The sequence below is a fragment of the Onychostoma macrolepis genome, chromosome 22 (genome assembly GCF_012432095.1).
Source record: "Onychostoma macrolepis isolate SWU-2019 chromosome 22, ASM1243209v1, whole genome shotgun sequence".
NCBI lineage: Eukaryota > Metazoa > Chordata > Actinopteri > Cypriniformes > Cyprinidae > Onychostoma > Onychostoma macrolepis.
The window spans coordinates 31,816,374-31,841,587 of NC_081176.1; the positions used below are offsets into that span (position 1 = coordinate 31,816,374).

The window sequence follows — 25,214 nt, forward strand, 5'->3', positions numbered from 1 at the left end:
TTATATTTTTAATAAAATCTCAAATTTATTTGAAAAAATAAAAATGTCTTAACGATAATCAAGAATTTTATTATTATATTAAATACTATATGGTCATTTATCTGTATCATAAAATCTCTTAAATATAAAATGTTATGTATAACTATCTAAGAAAGTTATTTTAAAAATGTAATAACATTTATAATTACTAAAAATAAATAATAAAATCCGTTTCAAATTTATATCTATATATGTCTATATATATCTATACTAATAATGCTTACATAAAGAAGTGATTTTTGTGTCAAATGTTGTCTCTATGAACTGTTGAGTTATATATATTAGGTGATTATATAATACATATAGCAACATACCTGTATTTTGAACAATAATAAAATTATCAAATGATCCATCTAAATTTGCACTATAAACTATTAATAAAAAAAATAATTTGACAAGGTCAAATCATATCAGTACGGCATGTGCAGAGATGCTCTTATTATTATGAGCATATTATATAAAAAGGTTTTGGCTATACGTGTCTATTCAGCATGGCTAGCGGACGTGATGTAAGCACATGGGCGGGGTTTCTGCTCCCACCGGAAGTCAGTCGGGCGAAATCCATCTGTTTAGCTAGAAGAGTAATGGAACAAATACAGTGATTCATTTACCCGGGTATGAACATATTATTGAATTTATCTATTCAAACTGATAGATTCCTACTTAAAATCCTTGCCTGACTGTTAAAAGTAACCGCTGGAATGCATAATATGTTTATTTTGTTGTAAATGCAAGGAAAGGATGCCAAACAGTTTAGCTTTGAACAGTTAGCATGACTGACTCAAATAGAGACTGTGTTAAAATATGATTTGTTTTGATTTGGAAGTGATACTAATCGGCCTGTGTTTCTTTGCGGTATATAATGTTAGGAAGCTACATGCTAAAGCTAAGCTGTCAAAACACATGCACGAGAACATGAGCTGCGTCTCGAAACCTGATTGTCTGTCTGAATTTACTTCTAGGAGAGATTTGTAAGCGTTATTGTCGTGTTAATGTGTGTTTGTAGTCGCGTTTGTAAGCCATGGCTCAGACTGAGAAGAAAGCAGGTCTTCTGAGGAGAACATCCTCTTCGAAGAAGCCTCTGAAGGAGAAGGTGGTGCTGATGTACGATGAGATATTCGCAGTAAGTCAATATTTTTCCTGATTTATATCACCAAGCCTGCATTTAGTTGATCTAAAATACAGTAAAAACAGTGAAATATTTTTACTATTTAAAATAACTGCTTTCTATGTGAATATATGTTAAACTGTAATTTATTTCTGTGATGAAAAGCTGAATTTTCAGCATCATTACTCCAGTCTTCAGTGTCACATGATCTTCAGAAATCAGTCTGATATGCTGCTTATTTTTATTATGTCGAAAACAACTGAGTAGATTTTTTTTTTCAGGTTTCTTTGCTGAATAGAAAGTTCAGAAGAACAGCATTTATCTGAAATAGAAATCTTTTGTAACATTATAAATGTCTTTATCATCAATATAAAGCGAAATAAAAGTATTCATTCCTAAAAATAAATAAATAAATAAATACTGATTTCAAGGTTTTGATTGCTTTAGTGTATAATGATAAATAAGCTTTTTATTTCAGATAAATGCTGATCTTTCTATTCATCAAAGAATTCTGAAAAAATTTACTCAACTGTTTTAAATATTGATGATAATAATAATAATAATAAATGTTTCTTGAGCAGCAAATCAGCATATTATTATGGTTTCTGAAGGATCATGTGACACTGGAGACTGGAGTAATGATGCTGAAAATTCAGCTTTGATCACAGGAATCAATAATGTATTTTAAAATATATTCAAATAGAAACCAGTTATTTTAAATAGTAAAAATATTTCACAATATTACTGCTTTTGGATCAAATAAATGCAGGCTTGGTGAGCAGAAGAGAATTCTTTCAAAAACATTAAAAATCTTACCGTTCAAAAACGTTTGACTGTTAGTGTATGTATGAAAATGTATATATTTAAAAAAATGTATATATGTGTATATTTATGTATATATGCTCATAATCAGAATACAGTTATTTCTTTATGGATTACATATTATTCACACAGTGGCATTAAATTATTCATAATTTATTGATTCTCCCTAATTCCTCTTTTAAATGTTCAGTTCTAAAAATGCTGCTTTGTCAGCTTTGATTATATTCCCAAAAACAGACAGAAAAAAATACATTTCAAGGTATTTGAATTTATGTCAACATGCTATGTTTAATGGTAAGTTTAAAACACGTTTGATAAAAAAGTAATCTAAAAAGTAGTCAGAATACTACTTTTCAATTTGTAAGTAATCTGTCCAGATTTGTATGTTTGTGTGTGTTTTTATTTTTATTTTTTATCCCGTTGAAATATAGCTTTCATATACAGATGTGTTTTGTTCATGGAAATGCGTATTCAGTGACATGACTGGACAACTGTGTCACTTTAAAGCAGCAAAACGCAATGAATCAACAATAACTGATCATTAATGATAATGTTAATTAATGTCATTTATTTGAATGGAAATGTTTTTAAATGTAATGTTGGTGCAGATATAGATTGTAAACACTGTTTTTGCTCTTTCCCATCAGAAGGAAGACCCTACTAAGAGCAATCCTCGCTTCTGGGACGAGCTGTTTCTGATGAAGGTCCGTGGCAGATACACATTTCCGTGGAGCTGTTTTCTGAATGCGTGGACTATATTGTTGATCTGTGTGCTCTGAGCAGGTCAATCTGGAGTATCTGGAGGGGAAGCTGGAGTCTCTGGACGGGGATGAAGTCATGAAAATCAAAGACAACATCAACAGTTTGTTCCATCACTGCGTTCAAGCTCTGGGTGAAGAGCACCAGATCAAAGTAGTCAATGCGCTTCAGGTAAAACCATGCTTGCTGCATTACTAAGGAACATGTTCATAATACTGACAATCAAGTCATGCTTCAAATAATCAATGTCTGGGTTTCACTGAAGATTTTTCTTTTGCAGCAGATTTAATATAAAGAAAATGAATCGTTAAAACATTTAGTATTTATATTATTTTTATATCAATTACAAACATTTTTGTAAAAACATTATTTTCGTCACTGCAATTTGAAAAAATAATTATGTACTTTTTAAATGGCGAAGTATTTATACATGACGGTAGAACTATTTGTACTTAATTTTTTGTAATGGTTGTGTGTGTGTGTTTTTTATATTTAGAGTACTGAAAATGTAAGAATCTAATAAGGTTAACCATTGATAATCATGGAATTACAACCCAAAAGTTGAAATCCCATTCTCTAAAATCCCTACGCTTTATTATTTTATTTTATTTTACAATAATGATAATTATGGGGTAAAATGTACTTAGTTGTCATAAGATTACAAAATATAATAATAGTGTAAAAATAGATTAACATTCAAAAATTTGAGGCCGGTAAACTTTTTTTTTTTTTTTTTATTAAAGAAATTGCTACTTTTATTTAGTAAGGACACATTAATTAATCAAAAGTGACAGTAAAGACATTTATAATGTTACAAAAGGTCTCTATTTCAAATAAATGCGGTTGTAGTGATGAATCTCGGAAAAAAGTTTTAATGTTTGATAATAATCAGAAATGTTTCTTGTACAACAAATCAGCATATTAGAGTGATTTCTGAAGAGCATGTGACACTGAAGACTGGAGTAATGATGCTGGAAATCCAGCTTTGATCACAGGAATAAATTATATTTCACAGTATATTCACATACTGAAAACAGTTATTTTAAAATGTAATGCATCACAATATTACTGTTTTTACTGTATTTTTATCAAATAAATGCAGCCTTGGTAGGCAGAAGAGACTTTTTTCTTTCATTACAAAAAAATCTTACAGACCCCAAACTTTTAAACAGTACTGGAAGTTTCACTTTCTTTACACTATATATACAGACACTCTCACACACACACACATAAATATATGTACATATATATACACATTTACATATAAATAAATATATATAACATACATATGTGACCTTGAGATTTATACAATATTTGGCTGAGATACAACTATTTGAAAATCTGGAATCTGAGGGTGCAAAAAAATCAAAATATTGAGAAAATCACCTTTAAAGTTGTCCAAATGAAGTTCTCAGCAATGCATATTACTAATCAAAAATTAAGTTTTGATATATTTACGGCAAGACATTTACAAAATATCTTCATGGAACATGATCTTTACTTAATATCCTAATGATTTTTGGCATAATTTTGACCCATATAGTGTATTTTTGGTTACTGCTACAAATACACCCCAGCGAACATAAGACTAAAGTTGTGAAGTCAGCTTTTGTGTTTGCAGACACACTCTTCATTCAGTTACTGGTTGGCATAAAGAAAATGTAACAGTTGCTTTCGACCTAAAGATCTGAATGAACATGACAAAGACATGAAAAGCACACCAGTCTCCTCCTGTCTGTCTCTGTAGACTCTTTGTGCGCTGTTTAGAGGAGTTCACCAGAAGAACAAATCCGCCACGGGCTTTGACATCATCAACATGCTGATGGGCTTCGACAAAGCTGAGCTCCGAATGAAGGTCAGTCGTCTGTCCTGCTAACACATGATCTGGACGTTTCTATTGAATGCTGATTTGAGCTGTAATGTAATTGTGCACACAGGAGCTAATGGAGAGCCTGGACAGTCTGCTGTGCGGTGACGGGTCAGAGAGTCTGAAGAGTTTATGTCTGAAACTACTGCTGTGTCTGGTCACTGTAAGATCAGTGCATTCATTCTTCTGCTCACTGCTCACTCAGTTTGTAAAAGCAAGCAAAATTCAGTCCATTTACGATGGAAGTCATGTCTTGGTGTCACTGAACGATTTCAAAATTATAGCAACAGAACTTAAAGGAATAGTTCACGCAAAAATGAAAATTGTAGCTGTAGAGGAGTTTGTTTCTTCATCAGATTTGGAGAAATGTAGCATTGCATGACTGTCTCACCAATGGATGTGAATGGGTGCCGTCAGAATGAGAGTCCAAACAGCTGATTTCATTACATCACATTAATCCACACCACTCCAGTCCAGTCCATCAGTTAATGTCTTGAGAAGCCAAAAACTTTGTTTGTAAAAAAAATAATAAATCCATCGTAAAGACTCGTTTTTAGCTTCAAACCTTAAAATACGAGTCCTCTATCCATAATAACACTTTCTCCATTGAAAAAGTCATCTGGTCTAAATCTGCAGATCAAACACCGTTTACAGTCCAAAACAACTCTAAACAAATATATTGGTTGATTTTGATGTGAGAGATAACAGAAGATGGACTTTTTCGCTGGAGGAAACAATATTATGGATTATAGACTCCTATTTTAGTTAGAAGCAATGGTTTGAATGTAATAATAGATTTGTTTCCTACAAGCATGCAGCTTTTCTCTTCACAAGACATTAACTGAAGGACTGGAGTGGTGTGGATTATTGTGATGTTTTTATCAGCTGTTTGGATTCTCATTCTGACGGCACCCATTCACTGCAGAGGATCCATTGGTGAGACACTGATGTAATGCTGCATTTCTCCAAATCTGATGAAGAAACAAACTCATCTACATCTTGGATGAAGCCTGAGGGTGAGGACTAGAGCTGCAAAATGATTAATTGCGATTAATCACTTTAAAATAAAAGTTTGTTTACATAATAAATATTCACAGTACACACACATATATTATGTATATATAAATACACACACATGTATGTACATATATATATTTTTTAAAGTTGTGTGTGTATATATATATATATATATATATGTATATAATTTATATTATATGTAAATATTCATATTTTATATACAAATCTAACATTTTTATGTGTGTATTCATACATAATAAATATATACAGTACACACACAGTATGTAAACAGAAACTTTTATTTTGAATGCGATTAATCGCGATTAATGTCCCTTGTGAGGACATTTTCAGCAAACTTTAATTTTTGGTTGAACTATTCCTTTAAAATGTATGTGTTCAAATGACACTATGCTTTCAGACGTGGTTATAATGTGTTTTTTTTTCTTGCAGGTGACAGATAATATTAGTCAGAACACCATACTGGAGTATGTGATGATCAACAGTATATTTGAGGCCATTCTTCAGGTAAAACTGTGATTGGGTGAATTATGTGTAGTGTCATTTTTCGATTTTACCTGTGCATTATAATTTCATCCTCTTTTTGTCCAGATTCTGTCTGATGTTTCCAGTCGAGCGCAGCACGGATATGATGCTGTGGTACTTTTAGCTCTGCTGGTCAACTACAGGAAGTATGAGGTAAATGCACAGTGATGTTTGTAGTAATACAATCTATTGTTCTAGCAGTTCTAGTCATGAAGCATTGTTTGTAAGATTTCTGTGAGATTGATTGTTTCCTCTTTTAATTGCAGTCTGTGAATCCTTATATTGTGAAGCTGTCAATAGTGGACGACGAGCCGACCCTGGATGTGAGTAGTTAGCGAGATTCTTGAAAATCAATATATTTTTCATTCATTGTCATGCGTTGGTCTAATAAAATTGATCTTTTCACAGGGCATGGGAATGGTCATCCACCACGCACTTGCAGAGTACAATAGGTAACATGCGATCTTTGTTGTTTTGTTTTTAAGAAACGTGTGAAAGATTTAATGTGATCCATCTGGTTTCCACAGACAGTATAGAGACAAAGAAGAAGAAAACCAGGGAGGCTTTTTCTCCACCCTTACCAGCATGGTATAAAACTCTTTTATAATTTATTCATGTCTGTGAACTGACCTACTTTTCATGTTTCCATCCAAAAATGGCCAAATTCTGCGTTATACAGTAAATTTGGTTTTTATGACTAGATTCCGCAATTCCGTCCGCGTTTTCCACATCGCGGAAATCATAGGTGCATGTCTTTCCCTATGAAATCAGTTTTATTTTTTCTCAAATTGCGTTTTATTTTTTTCCAAAGTGGTTTTTTTCCGTTTAAATTTTTCTGGATTCCATTGTTTTTTTGTTTTGTTTTTTTTTTTCCATTAAAATTTTTCTAGACTCTGTTTTAATGGTTAAATTGTATTTTATTCATCAAAAAGCATGTCTAATTAATCAAAATAATGAAATTTACAATATTAAACAGCAATTTAACAAAAATAAAATTAAGGCCCTATAAAATATATATATATTTTTTTCTCAAATTCAGTTTTATTTATTTATTTATTTTTAACCAAATTTAGTTTCCCATTAATTATCTGGATTCCATTTTAATGGTTTCATTAAATATCAATAATCAAAAGCTTTAATTAATTGATTTTATTTATAGATTTATTTATTTATTTTTTTTTATTTTTTTCAGAAATACTGCTGTGTTTACATTTTTCTGCTAAAAAATTCTGGTAAATACTTCTTATGGTAAATATTCCTTTAAAAATAATGTTTTAATAAATTTTATCAGTAGTAGTAGTATTTCTGTCGCAGTTTCTTCAAGTTAAACCAGACTTTTATTTCGACGGGTTGCTGTGAAGAAAAATGCTCATATAGTGAGGAGGCAGAGGCTGAAAACAAAGCGAGCGTCACACGCTTCAAGTATGTGTTCAGTAAACAAAATCGCATCTGCAGAATTCATTCATACAGAGACGCGCAGAACATGCAGGATTCATGTTTAAATAGTATTTTTGTGGCTTAAAGTGCCCCTATTATGCCTTTTCGAATATTACCTTTCATGCAGTATGTCATGTAGCTGTATGTGAACCAAGGCTTGAAAACGAAACAAGTTAACTCCGAGCAGAATCGATATTTTAACGTTTCTGTTCCTGCGTTCCTCTGTATTATTACTGTTCCGGAACCGGTTCGAGTAGAAAAAATAACGGTTAATAACTTTTTTTTTTTTTTTTTTTTTTATATAAATTGTCTTTGCCTAAACGTAGGCTACTAATCAAAAGGAAAAAAATCCATAAATCACATGTCTTTCCAAGCTGTTTCACTTTTTTGTTTCTGTGGAACACAAAAGGAGAAATTTAGCAGAATGTTCACGCTGCTCTTTTCAGTACAATAAAAGTGACTTTGCAGCTACATATTTATCATAATAATGCTTTGGTCTGCAGGTGGGCAGTATGTTTATTGCTGACGCAGATCAGAAGTTGTCAATACAGTAAGTAAAAATTAAAACATTTTAGTTGGTGATTGCATTTTTATATATATATATATATATATATATATATATATACATACATACATACAGGTGCTGGTCATATAATTAGAATATCATCAAAAAGTTGATTTATTTCACTAATTCCATTCAAAAAGTGAAACTTGTATATTATATTCATTCATTACACACAGACTGATACATTTCAAATGTTTATTTCTTTTAATTTTGATGATTAGAGCTTACAGCTCATGAAAGTCAAAAATCAGTATCTCAAAATATTAGAATATTACTTAAGACCAATATAAAGAAAGGATTTTTAGAAATCTTGGCCAACTGAAAAGTATGACAATGAAAAGTATGAGCATGTACAGCACTCAATACTTAGTTGGGGCTCCTTTTGCCTGAATTACTGCAGCAATGCGGCGTGGCATGGAGTCGATCAGTCTGTGGCACTGCTCAGGTGTTATGAGAGCCCAGGTTGCTCTGATAGTGGCCTTCAGCTCATCTGCATTATTGGGTCTGGTGTCTCTCATCTTCCTCTTCACAATACCCCATAGATTCTCTGTGGGATTCAGGTCAGGCGAGTTTGCTGGCCAATCAAGCACAGTAACACTATGGTCATTGAACCAGCTTTTGGTACCTTTGGCAGTGTGGGCGGGTGCCAAGTCCTGCTGGAAAATGAAATCAGCATCTCCATAAAGCTTGTCAACAGAAGGAAGCATGAAGTGCTCTAAAATTTCCTGGTAGATGGCTGCGTTGACTGTGGACATCAGAAAACACAGTGGACCAACACCAACAGATGACATGGCAGCCCAAATCATCACTGACTGTGGAAACTTCACACTGGACTTCAAGCAACATGGATTCTGTGCCTCTCCACTCTTCCTTCAGACTCTGGGACCTTGATTTCCAAATGAAATGTAAAATTTAGTTTCATCTGAAAAGAGGACTTTGGACCACTGAGCAACAGTTCAATTCTTTTCTCCACAGCCCAGGTAAGATGCTTCTGACATTGTCTCTGGTTCAGAAGTGGCTTGGTAGCCCTTTTCCTGAAGACGCCTGAGCGTGGTGACTCTTGATGCACTGACTCCAGCTTCAGTTCTCTCCTTGTGAAGCTCTCCCAAGTGTTTGAATCGGCTTTGCTTGACTGTATTCTCAAGCTTGCGGTCATCCCTGTTGCTTGTGCACCTTTTCCTACCCAAATTCTTCCTTCCAGTCAACTTTGCATTTAATATGCTTTGATACAGCACTCTGTAAACAGCCACACCTTTCAGTAATGACCTTCTGTGACTTACCCTCTTTGTGGAGGGTGTCAATGTTCGTCTTCTGGATCATTGCCAAGTCAGCAGTCTTCCCCATTATTGTGGTTTCAAAGAACAAGAGATACCCAGAATTTATACTGTAGGGATGGTCATTTATTCAAACTCAAATGTAAATATTCTAATATTTTGAGATACTGATTTTTGACTTTCATGAGCTGTAAGCTTTAATCATCAAAATTAAAAGAAATAAACATTTGAAATATATCAGTCTGTGTGTAATGAATGAATGTAATATACAAGTTTCACGTTTTGAATGGAATTAGTGAAATAAATCAACTTTTTGATGATATTCTAATTATATGACCAGCACCTGTGTATATATATATACAACTTATCTACAAAAATTTGGGGTTGGTAAGATTTTTAAAAATGTTTTTGAAAGAAGTCTTGTCTTCTCACCAAGGCTGCATTTATTTGATCAAAAATACAGTAAAATCAGTAATATTGTGAAATATTATTACAATTTAAAAAGTGTTTTCTATTGTAATATATGTTAAAATTTTAATTGATTCCTGTCATCAAAGCTGAATTTTCAGCCTCATTACTCCAATCTTCAGTGTCACACGATCCTTTCACATGATAAAAGTTCAAAAGAACAGCATTTATTTTAAACAGAAAGCCTTTTAACATTCTAAAAGTAATTACTGTCACTTTTGATCAATTTAATGCAACCTTACTGAAAAAAAGTGCTAATTTCTTTCAAAAAGGCGAACCTTTGAAGAGAACTATATATATTTGAAGGTCAGATCAGCCCCATAAGTCTCCAGCGCATTATAGCAGTCATCAAATCTTGAAATGTCTATTCTTGTATTATTAAATCAAATGCTCCACATGTCTGAATACTTTATTGTCCTTTAGGACTAATGAAGCCATTCTGCTCGCTCTCTATGAGGCCGTACATCTCAACAGAAACTTCATCACGGTTCTTGCACAGGTCAGCACTGCACAATGACTTGTGTTTATCTTTGCGCACTGACATATGCATATATTGTTAGGCCTATCCTACATCTACATTGATGGTTGTGGTTTATCTATGCATCTGTAATTGTCAATCACAGAGCCATCCGGAGATTGATATTGCAACAACCCCGGCTGTGCCCGTCCCAGCCTCTCCTACGACCCCGCTGGGCACCACACCGCCCTCTCTGGACAGTGAGTAACTAGTATTAAAATATCATTCACTCACCCTCATGTCAAACCCACATGACCTGCTTTCTTCTGCAGAACACTGAAGTAGAAATACATGCACCGGATGAGAATCTAATACTTTCAGTGGCTGTTTAAATGGTCAACGCAGTAGTCAGAAGTGAGACTTGTTTGAATAATGAAACGCTTTGAGCTTTTTAAGCAGCTGTTGTTCAGGAAATGACCCTTTGAATCGTACTTCCAGGCTGTTATATTGTAGAGCCGGCATTTCAGACTGATTCCACACTTACATTTGCCTCTAAAACACGTGTAACTTTAATGCTGCTTTTTGCATTGCAACCTTTTAAAAACTTGATATCCATTAGCTGTATGAAATATTAAATCCACTCGGATCTGGCAGACTGAAGCTCCCGTGGTGGATGTGGCGTGTTCTCCTGCTTGAATGTGCCAGCAGAGCTCAATCATCTGTAATCAGGATGACACAGATTACTTGGTCCAGAAACATTCACAACAGTGGTTCCCAAACCTGTCCTGGAGGCCCTCCTGCCCTGCAACTTTTGTATGTCTCCTTCATCTAACACACCTGATTCCACTCATCAGCTCGTTAGTAGAGACTGCAAGAACTAAACTGGGTGTGTCTGATTAGGGAGACATACAAAATGTGCAGGACAGGGGGTCCTCCAGGACAGGTTTGGGAACCACTGATTCACAATATACTTATAGCCTGTTCACAAAAAGGACAATAACTATAATGATAATTATAACATTTTAATAATCATTGTAATTTAATGATACATGTAATGTTTTAATAAGCATTTTAATTTAACACAAACAGTAACATTATAATAATTGTTCTAATTTGACTAAAACTGTAACATTTTAATAACATTCTAATTTAACAATAACTAACGTTTTAATAGTTCTAATTTAACAATACCTATAATGTTTTAATAATTGTTCTAATTGAACAATAACTAAGGTTTTAACAATCGTTCTGATTTAACGATAACTGTAACGTTTTAACAGTTGTAATTTAATAACTAACATTTTAATTATCCTAATTTAACAATAACTAACGTTTTAACAATCATTCTAATTTAATAACTATGTAAAATAAATGTTTTATCAGTCGTTCTAATTTAACTGTACCTATAATGTTTTATTATGCCATGGTCTGTCTGAATATTGGATTCTGATTGGCTGGCAGGTGTTGATTAAATTTGTTTAACTGCACAGGTAGTTCCAGGTCAGTTTAATCATGCTCTATATTAATGCGCTTCCTATAAACATTGGTAACCATAGTAACATACAGTTACAGTTGAATAGTAATACAGACGAAAATAACCGTCATTTTTACCGTTCTGGTCAATTGTATCAATCTGGTCAACTATTACAGCGCAAATATTATTAACATCTTTAATATGTGAATGCTGGCAAATGACCATGGCATAAACGGGATAATCAACGGCTAGCTGTGAATTAAACGATTTGAATGCACTCCGCTGCGCGTCGGGCAGTTCTTCGCCTCCACGTCGTGCATTCAAATCGTTTAATGCACAGCTAGCCGTTGATTATCCCTTACATAATTGTACTAATTGAACAATAACTGTAACATTTTTCATAATCATTCTAATTTAACGATAACTAACACTTAGTGATTGTTCTAATTTAACAATAACTGTAACATTTTTCATAATCGTTCTAATTTAACAAGAACTGTAAAGTTTTAATAATCGTTATAATTTAACAAGAACTGTAACATTTTAATAATCCTTCTAATTTACTGATATCTATAACGGTAGATATCCTTCAATATGCAATATGCAGTATTCACTTTCAGAAGGGATTTTTTTTTTTTTCCCCAGCTGATGAACCATAAAAACATTGACAGCCAATCAGAATCCACATGACTTTACAGACTGTGAGCATTTAAAGTGGCAGACGACAAAACAGAATAGTAGTTTTTGGCTAATATTGCTCAGTTTTTGCGCGGTGAAAGTGATGGATCTCTGTTGAATTTTTCAGTTAAAAAAGTTTTTTATATGACACTCCCACATAAGTAATGAACTTAGATAATGATGGACATGAATTCAGCTAAATGCTAATATGCTAACAACACAAAGGGGGTTGAGTGTTGCTACATACTCTAAAGTGTGGTCTTTTTCAATACGAAATATGTACTTTTAGCGTGTAGTATAGGTACGCAAATTGTGGCGAATGATCATTTTCAGAAATGATTCACCATGCTCACATTCTCTCTTTGCAGTGATGAATAATCCTGAGCTTCCTCTGGACCCAAACTTGCAGACAAGTAATCTTCTTATAACCTTCCTCAAATATTCCTCCATCGTAATGCAGGACACCAAAGGCAAGATATCACTGTTTCTCTCATCTGTGCTGTCCAAAACCTAGCGAGCTTCCTTGCGCCTACCTAGGCAGCATCCAGAGTCAAACAGAACCTCGACTCGCTATTGACTTCAGTGGGGTTTGTTATTAGCAAACTAATAGTTGCTAAGCTAATAACATGATACTCTCATAAGCATAAAAACGCAAAGGACGCACATTTTAGCTAATATAGTCAGCATTTTTCCCGCTTTGTCCACCATTTTGGATTGTTGCTCTTTTTGCAGTGCATTATGGGATTGCGTTCTTTGCAAAGGATGCATGTAGTTTTTAATTTTTACAAAAGAAGGTAAGGCGGCATTACCTTATCTACATGTTGGAAAAGCTTCTATGCCAAAGCACTTAGTGCCTTAAAATGCTGCCTAAGTAGGGAGCTCACTAGAATTTGGAACGGAGCCATTTATTTCTCTTGGTTTTAAACCAGTTTTTTTGTGCACATCTTACAGTAGTTTTCCTCTGTATGCTTTCAGATGAACACAGACTCAACAGTGCCAGGCTGTGCCTCATCATTCTGACCTGCATAGCCGAGGTAATGCATTGTGGGTAATTATTTTTTCCCCTGTGAGTTCGTTCACTGTTTGACTGTTTGTTCTCTCGCTGTCCGTTATATAGGACCAGTACGCCGACGCCTTTCTCCACGATGATAACATGAACTTCAGGGTCAACTTGCACAGAATGGTAAGAGTCTCTGCTGAGGTCTCAGTTGTTTTTAAATGGCAGAATCCAAATGAAGACAGTGTGTCTGGCATATAAAGCAGCAAACTGCCCGGCCCCATGTTACAGCCAATCCATTACGAAATGGGACGTCCCAGAGCCTCACTGCTGATGCAGTAAATCCAGTTATCTAGACACATGAAAGCAGGATTATTTGTGTACTTTTGACTGAAATCAACCTTGGCCAGTCTTAAAGGGAGCTTTCATCCAAAAATAAAGTCCATGCAATGAAAGTCCAGTGTTGTTTGGACTTGTAGCTTTGAGTGAAGTCATTTCTCTTATGCATTTCAGCCCATGAGGCATCGAAAGAAAGCCGCGGATAAGAGCATCCCCTCCCGGCCTTTAGTTTGTGCCGTTCTGGGTGAGTTTTGTGTTCAGAATGAGCGATGTCTTTATCGTTTTGTGAGCGTTTCTGAGAGGTTTTTTGTCTTTGCAGATCTGATGGTGGAGTTCGTTGTTACTCATATGATGAAGGAGTTTCCTATGGATCTCTATGTGTGAGTTTCCTTTTAATTTGCCGTTTTAAATACTGCAGTGCTTAGATGATTGTGGATATGGTGAGAATTAATTTAGTCGTTTGTTTTAGGCGCTGCGTTCAGATAATTCACAAACTGATCTGCTACCAGAAGAAGTGTAGAGTTAGGATGCACTACACATGGAGAGACCTCTGGTCAGGTATGATATTTACGGTGTGTGTCTGAGCCAAACGCAGGCATGCACTCTGGGTTCTGTTTTTTTTTTCTTTGCTTTTAGTTTGTTTTTGTTTTTTTGGTTTGCTATTTATTTTTGCTTTAGTTTTACATATACTAAATATTTAAAGGTCCCATGGCATGAAAATGTCACTTTATGAGGTTTTTTAACATTAATATGAGTCCCCCTAGCCTGCCTATGGTCCTCCAGTGGCTAGAAATGGCGATAGGTGTAAACCGAGTCCTGGGTATCCTGCTTCGCCTTTGAGAAAATGAAAGCTCAGATGGCCCAATCTGGAATCTTCCCTTTATGTCGTCATATGGGGAAAGGTTACCTCCCCTTTCTCTGCTTTGCCCGCCCATGAGAAAATGAGCTACTACCGTGCGAGGCGAGCACAATATTTTTTCCTCGAGAGACATCATGGCTTGCAAATGAGCGAAGCATGGCAGTTGCTCAGTGTTTGGATGTACAAATGAACACCAAAGTATTTTTTCAGTTCCTTCATCCGAGCCTATGGCTAGCATTAGCTACATGATAATAACTGAAACAGCATACATAAACAAACCAACTAAAGTACCGTATCCAGACACAATATTTTAAACTAACCATTCGGAGACGTCCTGCTGTAGCCGCTGAGTTGCAACTTCTTCATCCGGTGCTTCTCCATCCGGATCAGATTCTGGGTCAAACTGAAAAGCTTGAATGACTGTGTGTCTATGAGCCATTGCGATACATCTACTGTCAACATTAGCACATGATAGCGCAAGCTGGTTAAGGCCACACCCCCACCCTCCACCTTGCCCCGCCTCTCTCGTCCTTAAATGCTACAGACACAGAATGGCACGTCCTAAGGAAAGCTCATTGTGGGACTGGCTCATAGTGGCTGAAATTCTGCACCAAGACTGAATTTCGGGAAACAGACTTCAGATACAGTATTAGGGACCACTTAGGCCTATATAAAAGCATCCAAAAAGCAGCATGTCATGGGACCTTTAATATATATAGTAATGTATAGTTTTACACTTGCATATTGTTGCTCTTTTGTTGGTTTTGATTGCTTCTATTGTCCTCATTTGTAAGTTGCTTTGGATAAAAGCGTCTGCTAAATGACAATGTAATTTTTTTTAATGTTATTTTGTATTTCTTCAGTTTTGATTTATTTTTTTAAATAGCTTATTTTTAAATTCACTTTTGTTTTTCATTTTATTTTTAAAATTATTTTTAGTTTTTTCTTTTTGTTTATTGTATTTAGTTTTTTTTGTTCTTGTTTTTATTTATTTTATTCATGTTATGTTTCTTTTGATATCTTTTTTTTTTGTTCTTCTGTTTTTTTTTTATTAATTATTTTGTATTCACTTTTACTTTTTATTTATTTTTCCCCCCGTTCCCTTTGCTTTCTTTTAGTTTTTTTTTTTTCAATTTTTATGTTTTTTTGCTTGCTTTTTTATTCTTGTTTTAATTTTTATTTCTTTATTTTTTCTTTGCTTTTTAATTTGATTTGTTTGTTTGATTTTTGATCTTTTTAAAAAAAATGTTTTATTCACTTTAGTTTTTGATTTTATTTATTTTTTCTTTTGCTTGAGCTTTTTGTTCTTTTGGTTTAATTATTTATTTTTTCATTTTGTTTTTGTACCATTTTATTTATTTATTTATATATATATATATATATATATATATATATATATATATATATATATATATATATATATATATATATATATATATATATAAATAAATACTTTCTATTTATTAACTCCATTTGTCTATACCTCTCTGCAACCCATGATAATAGATCCGACAATGACCGTGTAAATCTGCGTTAGCAGTTGTGTGGAGTCACAGGTCAAAACAGTGATTATTTCAGTGTGAAATAATGTGTTTCTTCAGATAGCTTCAGATGGCTGCATTGATTGTGTTTTCCAGCTCTCATTAACCTTCTGAAGTTCCTGCTGTCTAATGAGACCATCCTTCTGGCGAAGCACAATATCTTCCAGCTGGCTCTTCAGGTAAATCACACTCGCTGTGAGCGGCAGTTTGTCATGTTTTTAAGTACAGATTGGGCATTTCTCACCTCATTTGACATGTTTTTGTCTGCTTTAGGTGGTGAACCTCTTTAACATGTTCATCACGTATGGAGACACGTTTCTGCCCACGCCCAGCAGTTACGACGAACTCTATTATGAGATTATACGCATGCATCAGGTGTTTGATAACCTCTACTGCATGGGTAAGTCACCCGAGCTCCATCCTGCTGTGTACATGTTTATTTGTATCCATCATTAAAGCACTAACCTGACCTTCATGACACCGCAGTGCTGCGAGTCTCGACCAATGCAGGCCAGTGGAAGGAGCCTGCTAGTAAAGTTACTCACGCTCTCGTCAACGTCAGGTCAGAACGCTCACATTTACCTTCATTCCTGAACGCTTTCACAATAAATAATCGGAGGATTTATTGCATTCTTTGTTTAAATAATCGGTTTTAAGTATTCTTTCCTGTAGCTCAAATAGTAGAGCATGGCGCTAGCAACGCCAAGATCATGGGTTCGATTCCCAGGGAAAGCAAGAGCTGATAAAATGTAAAAACTGTAACTTGAATGCAATGTAAGTCGCTTTGGATAAAAGCGTCTGCTAAATGCATAAATGTAAATGTAAATGTAAAATGATATTTTTATATAATATTAATAATAAAATAATATATAGTTTATTTATATAATGTACTTGAATTTTTTTCCCTCTTTTTCTCTGCTTTTTATTTATTTCCCCCCTTTGATTTGTATTTGTTGTTTTTTTTTCTATATTTTTTTTTTTTTTATTTTTATTGATTTCTTTTTTTGTTTTTCCCCTTTGCTTTTGGTTTTCGTTCTGTTTTATTCTTATTTATTCATTTTTGGGGTTTTTTTTGTCCTTTTTTTTTATTTTTTTGTTTTTCTCAGCTTTTTCTTTGATTTAGATTTTTTGTTCTTTTATTTATTTTGGTTTTGATTAATTTTTTCGTTTGATTTTGTTACCCCCTCTCTCTCTCTCTCTCTCTCTCTCTCTCTCTATATATATATATATATATATATATATATATATATATATATATATATATATATATATATATATATATATATATATATATATATATATATATTTACTTACTTTTTCTTTGTTTTTGTAGTGTTTTGTGTCTGGTTTGTTTGTTTTGGGGTTTTTTTCTTTGTTTTTCTTATGTATAACATACTTGTTTATAAAATGTATAAACAAGCAAAAATCTATAATACAAATCATACTAAATATACAGTATTTAAACAATGTACTTTAATTTGCATACCAGTTATGTTTTAAATATGGGTGAAATCGTGAAAGATCATAATCATAGTTTGAGTTGTTTAGTTGAAGTCTGTAACGATCATTGGACAGCTTTAGTAAAATGTGTGTTTTTGTCTTTATTTTGGTTAGTGTGCAAGGGGCATGCTGGTGAATTAATTATTGATTTTAGAGTCTGAGGTAATGTGGAAGCGTTCTCCGGGCTTTCAGAGATGTCACCATGTGTTTGTGCCGCACAAAAGAAGTCGAGCACTGTTTTTTTGCAGCATGCATAATGCAAAGCATTACTGCAGAATATTTAAAAGAACCACACCATTGAAAATTCTCTGCAACGTTACATTTTATTCTATTATGAAGCTCCTGCACTGTTTTCACATGTCTATCTCATGTTGCCCGTTTCTGTAATTTCAGAGCCATTATTAACCACTTCAACCCTAAGATTGAGTCGTACGCCGCTGTGAACCACATCTCACAGCTCTCAGAAGATCAGGTAACTGAATACGTTCACATCAGATTTAGACAGTCATGTAACGTTTTGATCTCATGAGTTCAAACAGACTTTAATGAGTTTCTGCAAAGAACATTAACTTTTAGCCTCGTTATAATATAGCGTAATTTTATATGTAATTTTCTAATTTATTAAAACACTATCATTCAAAAGTTTGGGGTCAGTAAGATTATTTTTATTTTTTTTAAGAAATAAATACTTTTATTCAGCAAGAATGTATTAAATTGATCAAAAGTAACAGTAAAGACATTTATAATGTTATAAAAGATTTAGATTTTCATAAAAATGCTGTTCTTTTGATCTCTTTATTTATTTTAATTGTTAAAAAAAGGTTTATTGGTTTCCGCAAAAGTACGAAACAGCACAACTGTTTTCATTATTGCTAATAATCAGAAATGTTTCTTGAGCAGCAAATGAGTGTATTGGAATGATTTCAAAATTCAGCTTTGATCACAGAAATAAGTTATATTTGATAAATTAATATTTCCACATGGAAAACTGCTTAAATTCAAATAATGTTTGCAGTATTACTGTTTTTACAGTATTTTTAACCAAAAAATTAGAGGACTTATTTCAAAAACATTAAAATCTTATCAGTCAACTTTAATTAAATTCTGTCATATGAGAGAATTGGTTTTGAATCTGAATAAGCAAAACACTGTATATGTGTCTAGAAAAGCGGCTGATTGGGACGGTCACAGGTGTTTGTGGTCACAGGTGTTGCTTAATTAGCCTTTGATCTGTAGGGTAATGATGCCGTGTGCTGGAAGTGAGGTCAGTTTTACAGATGGTTATGCCAGCTGTCGCTCGTAGTCTCAAACTCTTGTCTCTTTTATCTCACTTTGCCAGATGCTCCCGCATGACCTCTAACAGACCTCTGTCCAGGCTCTCTGGCTCTCTTAGTTTAGTTTAAGTGTAGGGATTTGTGGTCCATCAGCCCGTTTCATGCCCTGGAGTGTCCCAGTTAAACTCCAGACCCATTCGATTTAAAATTACTGCGCACAATGTGACCTCAAACAGCTTGTAGTTGTGGGAACGCTATTTTGAAATTATGTCTTTCCATGATTGCCACAGAGAACTGTTTTGATTTGTCTTTCATATTGTAAAAATAAACAAAGCATTACGTTGTTGCGTACTAACAAAAAAAGACAATTGCAATTTGCGAGGGGTCTAGAAGTTTCTAAGCCTCCTTGAGTTCCTTCAGAATCTTACTTGGGAGTCTCTTTTAAAAGATCTACCAAAATGTTTTTTTTTCCAAGGTAAAGTGACAGGAAATATTATTGTTGTTTCAGAAATATATTATTTCAAAAATATAATTACATTTTAATAGAATGTTTATTAAAAAAACATTAAAACGAAATATTTACCAAAATAATAAATAATTTTAATAAATATTATTTTTCCAGGGTAAAATGACAGAAAAATTATTTAAATATTATTATAAAAAAATACCATTACATTCTAATAAAATATATTCATCAAAGTAGTAAGGTAGTAAAATGCCATTACGTTTAATGATTTTTTAATTAAAAAAATACACACACACACACACACACACACACACATATATATATATATATATATATATATATATATATATATATATATATATATATATATATATATATATATATATATATATATATATATATATATATATATATTTAAACTGTTTAAAATGAAATATCTACCAAAACATTTTTTCTAAGGTAAAATGACAGATAATATTATTTAAATATTACTATTTCAAAAATATCAAATATTTAATATACTATTTATTAAAATGTAGTAAAATACCATTACATTTTAATAAAAAATTATTATATAAAAATTAGCTATTTAAAAAAAAAAGAAAAGTAAAACATCTACCAAAATAATCCAACAAAATGCTACCTAAATATTAAAGTAAAATGTCAGAAAACATTATTATTTAAAATATATCAGTACATTTTAATAAAGTACGATTAAAATGTAATAAAATACCATTAAATTAAATGTATTTTATTTTTTAGCTAATTTCTTTAAAATACAGGGACAAAATAAATGCACTTTTTCATAACATTTGTAATGCAAATAAAATATAATCATTTTAAAAGTCACCATTTTGAAACTCTAAAATATAAATTATAAGACCACAAGTGTTAATGCAGAGACAAACAGTTGTTTTGGTCCATTTCCTGTATTTGACCAACTACAAGTAAGCAAATATCATGTGTTAGATATTATAAGATGAATGTGAAGTTTGCAAACTACTACTGATCTTGCTTGGTCAGCTGATCAACAGTGGTCGACAGAGAGCTTGTGCCAGTTGTGGTGGTTCATATCTGTTTCTGTAGTAGTCATGTGATCACTCCACTAGCTTTTTAAATGTGTTCCTGTAGTTCAGTTCAGGACAGTTGTTATAAAACAGATAATATGCCAGAGTCCTTCATTGTAAGTGCATTGTTGTCTTAAACCTGGAAGATTTCTTGTAGTTGTTCTGGGTTTTATGTCATTTTTCTCATCTGTAGGTGCTGGAGGTGGTGCGCTCAAACTACGACACGCTAACCTTGAAGCTGCAGGATGGTCTGGATCAGTTTGAGCGTTACTCTGAACAGCCCAGAGAGGCCGGCTTTTTCAAGGAGCTGGTAAGCTTTTGAGTTAGCTTAACAAGTTACTTCCTTCCTTTGGCTACGTTAACTATGGGTTGAATGATACCGAATACGACAAAAGTTGGACGAAATCACAGAATCCAGTCATTAAAATGATATTTAGAGTGCAGCGCAGAACGTCACAGAATTTGGTGGTTTTCAGTGTCTGTTGTTTCACTGTTACACTTCACATGAAACTTCATGCTCTGAGAGTTACTTCACCATTTGCTTTGAGAAAACTTTCATCGGATGCACACAAACGGGCCTCCACTACAACCCAGAAAAATAAAAGTTCAGTTTAACGTGAACCAAAAATTATGACAGAAATATGTTACTATTGTAGAGTAGAATGTACTTCTCAAAGTACTAATAATTAAAACAAAGGAATATCTCACAATATTGCACAAATTTTAATCCATGTTTTAATTTCACCTGTGCATTTTTGTTGTACAGCATTTTTGCTAAAAAATTAAATAACATTTTCAAAATTGTTCAAATTTCATTTTGCAAGATTTGTAATTTTTTTTGTTTTTAATTATTCATTTCATTAGCATTGTTTTTGATAATAAATTTCTAATAAATCATAGAACGAAAAATAAAACAACAGAATTTCTATAAAATACTACTACTACTAATAAACATTAGAATTGTAATAAATGAATAAGTTGTTAAAGTTCTATGAATTCAGTTGATTAAACATCCTATTTAAAATGTTATTAAACCATTTAAACAACATCCAGAAAAATTAAAAAGAAAAACACTGAATTTGGGGTAAAATAAAAATTTCATAGAGCCCTATTCATGCAGAGGAATATTTGGTGAGATTATTATTATTATTATTGAATTTATTAATAATTATAGCTCTTAATTCTATAATCTTGCACAAATATGACCATATTTCTTGTACATTTCAATTATTAGTTTAATAAACATATCTGTTACATGATGCTCAAATATATAACACATACTCAACAGTCTAAATACCGTCTGTTTATTATATTGTAAAGCTGAGCATTTTGGTATGAGCCCAATTCTTCTTTTCTGAGCTCAGTTCCTGTGCCCCGAGGAACTCACTGTTGTGTTAAATTTTAATGTGATGTGAATTTATGACCAGCTTCACACGCGTCTCCTTTCACGATGGCAGTCATCAGGAAACGAGTTAGTTTTGATGCACAGATGCTGGTTTTGTGTTTGCAGGTTCGCTCCATCAGTCTGAATGTGAGGAAGAACGTGTCTCTGAGTACCATGAGTCAGGACGTCCTGCTGAAGGAGTTCTCCTCAATATCCTGAGACAACTGGACCTTTGACCTTCATACGGACACATCCATCGCCCCACATCTGAGGCTTCTCGTAGTTACACCAGAGTATCCAGAACCGGACAGAACTGGATTTGAGGCTGTATTACTGATGTAGTGTGTGAGTTTGGTCGCACTCAGAACTGACTTGTATTGGCTTAACAAAGCAATCAGCCCAACTTTGCACAATGTGAATTTTGATTCTGACAACTTGGTATTTTTGGTTTTTGATTATTATTTCTTCTCCTTTTATTGGTGGCCCAGTGCTGTTTCTGTTGATTCTACTGCATATTCTTCATTGCCTTAGCACCAAACCGATTTTCAGTTCTTTTCTACATTCAGAGTGAATGGAAATAAATTACCCTATTTTCATGAGCCTGACAAAGAAATGTCTGGGTCATAAATCATCATGTATTCGAAAGAAAATCATAATTTGCATTAATAAAATTAAGCCATTAAGATTTGCATTCTGACATATTTTCATATTTTCTCCAAATTCTCATTATTGTAATGCAAAAAAAGAAAAGATTATCATTACCGTAATGCACCAAAAATCTCATTACCATGATACACTAATAATCATTTTTACATCTTTTTTTTTTTTTTTTACTTCAAAAATTCAGTTTAACACATACTACTATAATGCATACTTACAATTTTAAATATTTTGAATATATTACGGTAATGAGAAATTGTGAAATTTGCTTAATTGTCCTCTCATTACAATGCGCAAAAATTTCATTCTCATTACTGTGATACAGTAATATTCTGTCCTTTTTTATTAAAAACAGCATTTACATACCATTATTTACAGTTTTGAATTATATACATTTTTATAATGATAATTTGGGTGTAAAATTATATCACAATGCAAACAAATATTAATATTCCTAAAACCGGTTTCATTTTCGTGACGTTTCAGCACATTTCCTCTCAGATTCTTATCAGAATGTTTAAAAATCTAATTCTCATACCATAATACAATAAGAATTATTATCCTGTCCTTTTTTATTAAAAACATAATTTCAGTGTAACACATAAAGCCATAATGCATGATTACAATTGTACTTTGGAATTTTCTTGAGGAGAGAATTACATTTTCTTGTCACATTAATAAATCGATAGGCTTCATTTTTAAGCAAAATATAATTTCTTATTCCTTCAGCTTTTTAAAATGTGACCTGGACATTTCATGTCAGTTTTTCATGAGATTCACCCTCGAGTATAAGTGCATTAATTTTTAAAAAATCTGACAGTCTCTTAATTCTCTTCACTCTCAGTATATTCCAGTATTGCAAGATGTTTCAGTATGGTATCATGAAAAGATATGAAGTTGCAGTGTAAAAGCAGCTGTATGTTGAGTTTTATAACACTGGGTAAAGAAAGAAACAAATGTATTAACTTGAAACTCCACTGAAAGCTAGTTCTAGAAAATTTAGAACATTATAGAATCCAAACCAGTTCTATTACTAATTAGTCTAATTTAAACCAACACGTGGAGGATAACTGAATAAAACAAACACATTTAAAAGAAATTCTTTGTAAATTCTTCCTGGGTTTGGTCCTAAATGAGTATTTGGCTTCCTTTGCCTTAGTGTTCTTATTTATGGGTGTTTGTTTCCTTATTAAATCTTATTTTGTACAACATACACAATGATGGCCAGTGTCTTGGTTTGTGTTACAGACTTCAACGTTAACCCTATAACCCAATGCTCTGGCATCTCGGTAGTGAATCGTCTTCTAAAAAAATAAACGGGTTCTACTTGTTATCATTGACTTTACCTCTAAAAGAAGCAGTTATTAAGTTAAACTCCCTTCCAAGGATTTATTCCCTATGGCCGCCAAGTTTGAGATGTTCGTGTGGCAGTGAGATAAAATAAAGCTTTTACTTTCTCCTTCAGAAGGGCATATGCTATATAAAGATAACCTTATCTGCTTAAATTTAAGTTGTGGCGACTCTACGGACAAAAGTATTGGGACACACGTCTTAATTATTGAATGTGTTTCAATCGGACCCATTGCCACAGCTATATAAAATCGAGCACCTTGCCATGCAGTTTCTGTGTGCTAGCTTCACTGAACTGAGTGTAATAAAGCACACCGACACTGGACTCTGGAGCAGTGGAAACCTTTTCTGTGGAGTGACGAATCATGCGCCTCTGGCATTCTGGGTTTGGCGAATGCCAGGTGAACATTACCTGTCTGGCTGCATTGTGCTGACTGTAAGGTTTGGTGGAGAAGGGATTACTTCCAGTGGTGGGAAATCTTAATGCTTCAGCATACCAAGACATTTTGCTAGGCTTCCAACTTTGTGGGAACAGTTTGGAGAAGGGCTTTTCTATTTCAGCCTCTCTGCATAAATTAAGGTCCACTGAATAAGCCTCAGGCTGAAGAAAATGTAAATTCACGTCTATACAGTAGAGGGCGCAGCTCAAACCAACCATTCAGCTGTGCTGCCATTCTGGACTGCATGAAGAACAGGAGGCAAGAGAAGAAAGTTCATCAATCTTAAGCAATCAAAAAAAAAAAAAATGCAAATGTTTATCTAAAGTCATTTTTGCATATTAGTACGGTTGAATTGAATCATCAAAAGTCAGCTGCAAAGATATTGGTTAATAATTATTGCAGGTTTGCATCATATTCTGAATTTTTATTCATTTTGAGGAATAATGAATCTGTTTTTGCGCAAGTGAGATGAGTAAATGCATGTTGACATTTAGTCTAGAACTACAGTATTGTCATCTTTTCACAGCAGCGTACATATTTGAAAAAGTAACTCAGATATTTTCTTATAAATTAAAAGGTAATGCATTACTTTACAAGTTACTTGAAAAAGTAATCTGATTACTTAACGTTCTTAACTTGGCGTTATACCAACATTGTATGTATATATACACAAATTAAAAATTTGTTTCCTTTTTTTATTAAATTATGGCCACATTGTACTAATTTGTTTAATGAAATCAAAACAAGGGACCAATTTATCACAACATGGCCATGATTTACTAAACCAAGGTAACAGATTCTTAATTTGTGGCCACAGTTTAACTAAAAT

The 25,214-nt window shown here is 33.2% G+C and overlaps 1 protein-coding gene across 1 annotated transcript; it reads left to right on the forward strand.

Annotated features, from left to right (window-relative positions):
• The first annotated feature begins 535 nt into the window (after positions 1–535).
• armh3 (armadillo like helical domain containing 3) lies at positions 536–23,813 on the forward strand. Its single transcript, XM_058761496.1, has 26 exons — positions 536–654; positions 1,046–1,162; positions 2,617–2,673; positions 2,753–2,899; positions 4,476–4,583; positions 4,666–4,758; positions 6,063–6,137; positions 6,222–6,308; positions 6,422–6,478; positions 6,564–6,607; positions 6,683–6,743; positions 8,096–8,142; positions 10,323–10,398; positions 10,523–10,616; positions 12,877–12,978; positions 13,484–13,542; positions 13,626–13,691; positions 14,019–14,088; positions 14,164–14,224; positions 14,314–14,402; positions 16,341–16,423; positions 16,518–16,644; positions 16,731–16,806; positions 18,138–18,216; positions 20,745–20,861; positions 22,062–23,813. The coding sequence occupies exons 2-26, from the start codon at positions 1,061–1,063 to the stop codon at positions 22,152–22,154; spliced, it is 2,070 nt and encodes a 689-aa protein (XP_058617479.1). The 5' UTR covers positions 536–654; positions 1,046–1,060; the 3' UTR covers positions 22,155–23,813.
• Positions 23,814–25,214: the final 1,401 nt, after the last annotated feature.

Bases quoted from the DNA above. Each gene is read 5' to 3' on its own strand.
- armh3 (XM_058761496.1), top strand. From the start codon at position 1,061: ATGGCTCAGACTGAGAAGAAAGCAGGTCTTCTGAGGAGAACATCCTCT. The intron at 8,143-10,322 runs GTAAGTAAAAAT...ATTGTCCTTTAG, and splicing joins GATCAGAAGTTGTCAATACA to GACTAATGAAGCCATTCTGC. The intron at 12,979-13,483 runs GCAAGATATCAC...GTATGCTTTCAG, and splicing joins CGTAATGCAGGACACCAAAG to ATGAACACAGACTCAACAGT.